The following is a 7,944-nucleotide window of genomic DNA, read 5'->3' as shown; positions in this document are numbered from 1 at the left end:
GGCGGGGTGGGGGAGTCACCTGAGCACAGGAGGAGGTAGAGAAGGGAGCATCAGGCCAGGGAAGGCCCTGGGGCATGGGGCTGGGGAGAAGCAGGGGAGGCCGGTGTGGAGGCAGCCAGAGCCACAGGGAGTCCGCACAGAGCCCCTGGCTTCGCTCTCCCTGCCTGGGCTCCTTCCTTAATGTCCGTCTCTCAGGGAAAGAGCAATGCCAAGGGCGCGAGGCCCAGAGACCTGACACCCGCCCAGTGTGTGCACAGCGTGGAGTGTAGCTGTGGACGGAGAAGGCTGAGGCTGAACTTCAGCCCAAGAGCCAAGGGACTTCCTGGGGGGCCCGGGGACGGCAGGACACCCACTGGGAGCCTGCCTGGGCAGGGGGAGGGGACCTCGACTCCACACACCTAAACCACACTGGAGGAGGAAGCAGATGCGCAGTCGCTGCTTTATTGCAGGCTAGCTCAGGATCGACCCCGCCCCAGGACCCCAGGAGTGTGCTCGGGACCCAGAGCAGAATTCCTTGGGAGCCCCTATCCGTGACGGTCAGAGCTGGGCCCCCAAGATTGAGAGCTGACAGCTGGGGCGGGCACAGAGGGGGCCTGGCACCCTAGTGCACGGATGGGTTGTTCCCTCCGAGCACCCATACACCCTGCCCATGGGGAGAGCCCCAGGCCTTCAGCCCTGGTTGAGAGGGATATGAATGTCCTGGGACCCCACCACCTCCACTATGGGCACAGCTACCTCCCGGCCACAGCTGCCGACGTGAGCTTCAGGCCAGCTCTCAGCTGCCGAGCAGAGGGCCCAGAAGAAGCGGGCAAGAGCATGCTCAGATACGAGGAGAGGCCGGGGCTCTGTTCCTCACCTGGGTGGTGGTGGGTGGGGCTGGGGTCAGGGTCAGGGTCAGGGGAGGCCTTGGGCAAAAAGACAAGCAAAGAGCTGGTGAGGGCAGGTGGCAGGCTGCAGCTGGGGTCCGAGCTGTGTGTGTGTGTGTGTGTGTGTTGGGGGGAGCATGGGGAGCAGGCGAGCACGTGCCGAGTGACGGGGAGGGAGGGGCAGGAACACACATCATCCAAGATCACGCGTGCGCCAGGGTCCTGAGGCCCACCTGGGCTGAGGGGCAGGTTAGTGCAGGAGAAGCCAGAATGAATTAGACCAAGTAGCCATGAGGAGACACCCTGAGAGTCAGCAGGCCAGACCCAGCAGAGGAGGCCTGGGCCCTGAGGACAGGGAGCGGTCAGGGCGGCGCGGGGCCCGAGGGGCCGTGCCGGCTGCAGGGCTGGGCTGGGGCGAGGGTGGGCTGAGCACTCATGCAGAGGACTCGGGAGCCTCCAGCAGTGGTGACTGTAAACTTAAACTTCAAGGAGGGCCCCGGCCACCAGGCACTTGGCGGGGGGAGGGGTGGCGCTTGAGGCCTGGGAGCCCTGAGTGACGATGGCACTGGCAGAGGCCAGGGGGCTGTGTGCCATGCACCGAAGTCGTCTGACGAGGAGCTGAGTGAGGAGAGGCTGCCCAGGGAGGCCCTGAGCGGGGCCTCGCGGTGCTCCTGCTCTGGTTAGTTCCGTACTGAGAAAGTTTCCATCCGGTTCAAGCTGCTTCCTGGTTGGTGTGCTGCTGGGTGGAGGCCCCCAGCCTCCTGGTGGGGCTACCGCATGCCCTGGGCCTTGGAGCCCCCCTCTTGAGCGGGAGGCTCTCCCAATAACTGGGCGGCAGCTGCCTCTGAGGCCTGCAGGGTGGCCTTGGAGCTTGGGGCACCCTTGCGGGCGCCCTGGGGACTAGGGGGGCCTTTCCTCTGGGGCTGAGGACTCAGCTGGGGGCCCTTCCTGCCAGCAGATGGACTCTTGGAGCCTTTGGCCTTGGCTTGAGGGTGGGCCTCGGGGCCCTTGAGGGGTTTGAGGCCGAGCGTCTCGCAGTAGGTGTTGCACTGGTGGGAGGAGGCAAACTGGTCCAGCAGGGCCGGGCAGCAGCTCTCCTTGAGGCCTTGGTATCTGCAGCCGAACAAGAAGAGCGCTGTGGGGTCCCACCCTTGGGGGCTGACTGGGGAGTCGTGCCCAGGGTCCCTCCCACCCCACCAGAGGGGGGTGGAGTCTCTCCCAGGTGCTACTGCAGGTGGCAGCACCGCCAACCTCAGTTTTACAACGGAGGTCTCACTACACCCTGACACGTGGGACTCCTCGTGAGGACACCTGCCGGTGTAAGCGTGGTTTATGTCAAACGGCCGCCGGAGGAGGCTCGGATCAGCAGCCCAGGCCCGGGCCTTGCTCGTCTGCACCGTGATGAGCACTCCCCAGTGGGAAGGATGCTCGGCAGCACGCGGAGGCGCCAAACCTCAGAGCACCCTGTGTGCGGGCATCAGCGCAGCTTCCAGTCCTGACCTGGGGTCAAGGGCGTGGTGGGGGCAATCACGGGCCTCCAGCACGTGAGCCCAGGACCACGGGTGTGACCAGGCCCCAGGCTAGCCCCTCCGGGCTGCAGAACCACGAGTCAGGACGTCTGACACCCAGAGACCCTTCAAGGACAGAAGACGCGCTCACTCACCCTCGCAGCTTCGTGGCGATCTGCACGTCAGTCATCTTCCAGTCCACGCCTGGAAAGACAGAGGGGTGGGGGTGACATCAGCCTGGGCTGGTTCCAGGTTCCGCTGTCTCAGAAAGACATCAGCTTGGACCAGAACTCCCCAGGACCCAGTGAAGGCACATCTCACACCACCGCCGGTCTCACAGGCAGTGCACCGGCCTCTGTCCTCTTAGTAGTAAGAATACTCCCAGCTTTACAGGCGAGGAGGGGGTTCAGAGCCAGGTGCCTGGCAGAGCCATTGTGAATCCAAGTCACAGCTGAGTTTTCCTGACTCCTGGAGCCAATCTCCTCCAGTCGTGCAAGGCTGCCTCCACTGGGGCAGACCAGGTCACACACTGGATGGCCGCAGGCTTTGGGATAAAATCTCCCCTTCCTCTTAGCAGATTAACAGTCTGTCTGGGCAAGAGACACACGGAGGAAGACAGGAATGCGAGGATAAATCAGGCTGACTGCGGAAACGTGACGCTGATGAGACTGGCTTCCACGCTGACCACGCAGGCAGCGCGCAAGCATGCCAAGGAGCCAGGACGGCCTTTAGCCTTGGAAGAACAGCCAGGCTAAACAGTGAGGGAGTGGGAGGGAGGCTGCCCAGGTATTGGGCCGGCCCACCCAGGTGCCTCAGCATTGGCGGGTCGGGGTGTGTGGTCGGAAGTGGAATCCTCTGCCCCCAAAGGCCCCCTGCCACCCGCCTGACCAGATGCCTGAGCCCGACTTTTCCTGTCACCTTTTTCTCTTGCCAACATTTGGTACAGGTTAGACTGCAGAAGGATGAATTCATAAGTTAATACATGAATGACAGTGGCTTAGTGTGTCACCAGCTTCCCTGCCTCCCAAAATATGGAGCCGTAGACACAATAATTACTGCAGAACCTAGCTCCCATAAAAGGCCTACTGGAGTCAGTTTTGCATCTCTAAGCCCTTGGTTTTCCCAATTCTTTGGCACAGGAACAAGATGGAATAACATGAAATAACCCAGTAACCTCTCCTCCCACTGTAGACATCATTTCATGTTTCCATTCCTGAGTGATGGTTAAACAAAGTAGGCGTGGGGCTGGCACTGTGGCATAGCGGGTGAAGCCGATGCCGGCACTGCAGGTGCCGGCATCCCACATGGGCTCCGGTTTGAGTCCTGGCTGCTCCACTTCTGATCCAGATCTCTGTTGTGGCCTGGGAAAGCAGTAGAAGATGGCCCAAGCGCTTGGGCCCCTGCATCTGTGTGGGAAGACCTGAAGAAGCTCCTGGCTCCTAGTTTCGGATTGGCCCAGCTCTGGCCGGGACCAGTGGATGGAAGATCTCTCTCTCTCTCTCTCTGTTTCTCTGTAACTCTGCCTTTCAAATAGATAAATAAATATTAAAAAGAGAGAGAGAGAGAAAGCCTGGGGAGGACTAGTTCAGGGAGGACTCAGTCTTGCTGGCTTCCTTTGCAGGACTTTCTGGGTGACGGGAACATTTCAGTAAAATAAAGAGAAGTCAGATGAAGTTGTTAACCTAAAAAAGCTAGCCCAGGTGGAGGGGGAGGGGCGACCACACAGCTCCCCAGCCAGGAGGGAGGAGAGGGCTGGGAGGCTGCGAGTGTGAGAAAGTCCAGGGCAGACTGAAAGGGGGGTTGTGTGTTATGGAGTCGATCCCATGTGATGTTTGACATGAATGCCTTCTGAATTTTCAGCTGCCTGCAGCGGGCTCCTCTAAATGCGCTGCAGCGGACTGGGCTGCCCAGACCCTGGGCTGCGTCAGGACCACAGGCGGGATGGTCCCTGTCCAGTGCACTGCACAGGGCGACTGCACAAGGTGAAGCCTTGCAGACCACCGACACCTCCCGTCGCCGAGCCCCTCCCGCCCGCGGCCCTCGTACCTGCCAGGTCTGTGACCAGGAAGCTGCCATTCGTCCACTGATACAGCCAGTGCTGGAAGGTCTGGCACTTCTGCACGGCCTCAGAGACGCCGGAGGCCGCGGGAGGCCCCGCGCAGCCCCATTCCCGGGAGCAGTAGGACTCCAGGGGCTTGCCCAAGTCCTCCTCCAGGGTGGCGTACGGGATGCTGTTTGCAGGCCGGTAGATCAGATACAGGGGGATGATCCTAAACACAGTTTCACCCTGCATGAGCACCAAGGGCGGCCGAGAGGGTGCTTCCCTCCAGCCCAAGTCTGTATTCTTGCCCCTAAAACAAGAGCCCTTCCAAGAAGGGCTTCTCAGCTCTGAACCCAAAAGACAGCAAGGAAGGAAGGCAGCTCCACACTCCCCACCCCCACAGTCAGGGTGGGAAACGGAGGCCGCCAGCTTCAAGTCCTGTCCGTTCTCTGCGGTCAGTGGGCTGGGGAGCAAACACCGTGGTGGCCCAGGCACACTCCGAGCTTGGGTGAGGGCGGAGGCCAGTGTGTGTCACAGGAGCGATGCCTCTACAGAACCCGACCATGGCTCAGGGCCTGGCAGACCGGGGAACGGCAGAGGGAAAGGAGCACACGGCGCAGAGCCCACTCCTGCAGACCCACGCTGACCCTGCCTGCGCACAGAAGCACCCGAGCGGTCCGCCTGGCTCAGCCCAGGCCCCTGCCTCCACGGAGCCCAGAGGCTGCGGCAGTCAGCAAAAGCTGAGCTTACAGGTGTGGGGTGTGGGGTGTGGGGTGGGTGTGAGATCAAACCCACCGGGGACTTCTTTGAAGTGAGGAGTGAACCGTGCGGCCTCTGTCCCTCGATTGTGTGGGGCTGCCAAGCCTCCTTGCACACGGCCTCCATGCAGGAGGCCCCGGGAGCCGTGGGGTCACTGCTTCTACACCGTGTGTCACCTCCCTGTGTACTTACTCAGGCACCTCTCCGAAGCCAGGCGCGGCCCGGGCTTCAGCTGCAAAGATCTTGCAGTACTCCCGGCTCATGTTCTGGATCTTGCACCCCTGTGGGTTAGAGGGCATCAAAGCTGATTGGCGCAGGAGCTCTAAGGGGGAGGTCACCTGCCAGGGGACTGATGGCGGCTGCCAGCGGAGGACGTAGGGCTGACTCCCCCATGCCCTGCTCTGCCTTGCTTTTCTCTCTCGTATAACAGAGGGCTATGAGCGCCTTTTCAGGCAGAGGCTGGCAGAGCGGCTTCCGAACTGCATTTTCTAGAGCTCTGTTAGTAGGGGCAGTGCCTCGGATGGCTCTGGGGAGAGCAGGGAAGAGGACACTTCCAAGAGAAAGCGGATTTGCGATGGGGAAGGTTGGAAAACCATGGCCCAAAGGCTTGGAAACGCGCAAGCTCTCGGAGGCCAAGTGCCTGGACCCTGGGCACGTGCCTGGCTCCCCTCTAGGACCGTCCTGGGAGCCAGACAGGCCTGAGACTGACGTGGCTTCTGCCTCCTTAGTGGGTATCCCAAAGGGATCCAGGCTGGGAAAGGAGAGGACTCGAGAGAGGACAGGGAGAGAATACCTGGATGGTGACGTCGTAGTTTCTTCCCAGGAGAGAAGTCTCACTGCTGGGCCCAAACACAAGCAGGCTGGACACCTTGATGATGCACGTGCGGCCCGACTCGAAGAGGGGGTCCAGCCCATAGATGACCTTGGCCTGGGAGGCCTTCCGAAGGCCACACCCACGTCCATGCCCTCGGAGCTCCTCGCTCACCAGTCTTCCAAAGAGCTTGTCCCCCCAGCAGCCGGAGTCAGCCAGACCCTTAGCAAACACCATGGGCGTCATCTCAATCTCCTCGCCAACTGAAGGGGAACAGGGAAAGGTGGGAAACCAGAAACTGCTGCCTGGCCGCCCTGGGGTCGCAGGGAAGGAGGAGCGTGGCGGCCCCCTGCCCTGCTGGCCGCCCTGGGGTCGCAGGGAAGGAAGAGCGTGGCGGCCCCCTGCCCTGCCGGCCGTGGCTGCTCGCCGGGTGTGCACTCCGAGCACCCTGTCTCCTGGGGCCCCTTGGAGCAGAAACCGCACCTGCTCCTCCTGCCACAGCACTGCGTGGGACCCACCACACCATCAGTGCTCGGCGAGCTTCTGGCAAGACAAGGGTTTTCTCTGGCAGCGGCAATCAATACAGGACGCCAGGACGATTCTGTTTCAGATTTGGGTGTTTTGACAAAATGAATAGCTGATTCCATCCGAACCAACACATTTGACAGAAACACAGTTTGCAGGACAAATCCAGCAGTGAGCACCCCTCTGATCGCTAAGTACCATTTCCCACTAAAAGGATCCCTAAAGAAAGGGCTGACTCCAGATCTCGGCAGGAGGTGCACAGCATGGGGCTGAGACATCGTGTGAGACCAGAAAGCATGGAGACAAAAGACACAGGAGCCAACAGGAGGCAACAATGAGACAATCTCAGCAACAAAGAGGCAGTACTGATGGAGTGCACGCACCAGATCCACGTGTCCATACAGGCATCTGCAGAAAACCCAGTCCTCCCTCAAGCAAACCTCAAATCCCACTGGTCACCTCTGGACAGCGCCAGGGCCTCCAATCCCTATTCTGAACTCCAGAAAGTAAGCGAGAAAGAACAAGTAAGGAAGTATTCACCCTGCCTTCTCTGTCGGAACCGTACACACCAGAGAACCAAATAAGCAGTCATTTACGGAAGGAGGATAGAATAAATTAATAATGATAGAATTTTAGTAAAAGAAAGGAAGGAATTAAAATGGATGTCACCCTTCGTGAAGTAATGGATTACAACGCAAGTTGATTTAGGGGTTTCTAACCTTGGGAAGGGTGGATCGTGCAGAACACCTGAAGTAAACACAGCGCGCAATCTTAGCATCAACCAGAGGAACAGCATGTGCCTCCAGACAGGAGCAAATGACATCCCAGCACACCTGTGAACTATCCTGGCCAACGAGGAAGGGCAGCTGAGGCTGACCAAACCTCTGCATCCGGTTACCAACGGTAGATGGGGATATAGCCAAGAAAACCCACAACATAGAAATTCTACACATCAAGTGACTGCAACAAATAAACAGCGAAGAGAAAACTGGCGAGGGAGGAGGGACTGTTACAACTACGAGAGACTTCGGACACACATGAGGCCAAAGCAGTGAGCGGCTGCTGATTCAAATAAGCCAACGCACCTGGGACAACTGGGGAGGCTTTGACTGGATATTCGATGATATTACAGAACTGTTACTAAGTTTTTAGGGGTGAGGTTATATTTGATAGAGATTTAAGTTTTTATTTGGTAACTGAACAAAAGGTACTAGTTGGATGAATGAATGAGTGAGTGAATGAGGGCATTGATGCATTTGTTAGCAATGAAACTAAGAATATGTCTACTGCTGGCTGCCTCCCCGGGCCCGGGCCTCAGTGGGAGCCTTGCAGGCCCATGACAGACTGCCGCTAACGGCGGGCTGAGCCGTGCGGGATGCCCACGCCCCAAGCCGGGTGCCTGGTTGAAGTCCTGGCCGCTCTGATCGCAGTTCA

The 7,944-nt window shown here is 59.3% G+C and overlaps 1 protein-coding gene across 3 annotated transcripts in view; it reads right to left on the bottom strand.

The window, feature by feature from the left end:
- Positions 1-414: 414 nt before the first annotated feature.
- The window catches only part of ALPK3 (alpha kinase 3), a 49,217-nt gene continuing 41,687 nt past the window's right edge, over positions 415-7,944 (bottom strand). For all 3 annotated transcript variants that reach the window (XM_051834231.2, XM_051834232.2, XM_051834233.2), the window contains 5 exons: positions 5,968-6,248; positions 5,367-5,455; positions 4,421-4,644; positions 2,530-2,578; positions 415-1,979 (listed from right to left, as the gene is read on the bottom strand). In XM_051834231.2, coding sequence (XP_051690191.2) covers positions 1,637-1,979; positions 2,530-2,578; positions 4,421-4,644; positions 5,367-5,455; positions 5,968-6,248 — 986 coding nt within the window. In that variant the 3' untranslated portion in view covers positions 415-1,636. The remainder of the gene's footprint in view (positions 1,980-2,529; positions 2,579-4,420; positions 4,645-5,366; positions 5,456-5,967; positions 6,249-7,944) is intronic.

This window comes from Oryctolagus cuniculus, chromosome 12 (assembly GCF_964237555.1).
Source record: "Oryctolagus cuniculus chromosome 12, mOryCun1.1, whole genome shotgun sequence".
Taxonomy (NCBI): Eukaryota; Metazoa; Chordata; class Mammalia; order Lagomorpha; family Leporidae; genus Oryctolagus; species Oryctolagus cuniculus.
The sequence above is the reverse complement of the archived record's forward strand: the minus strand, read 5'-3'. Positions and strand labels throughout refer to the sequence as shown.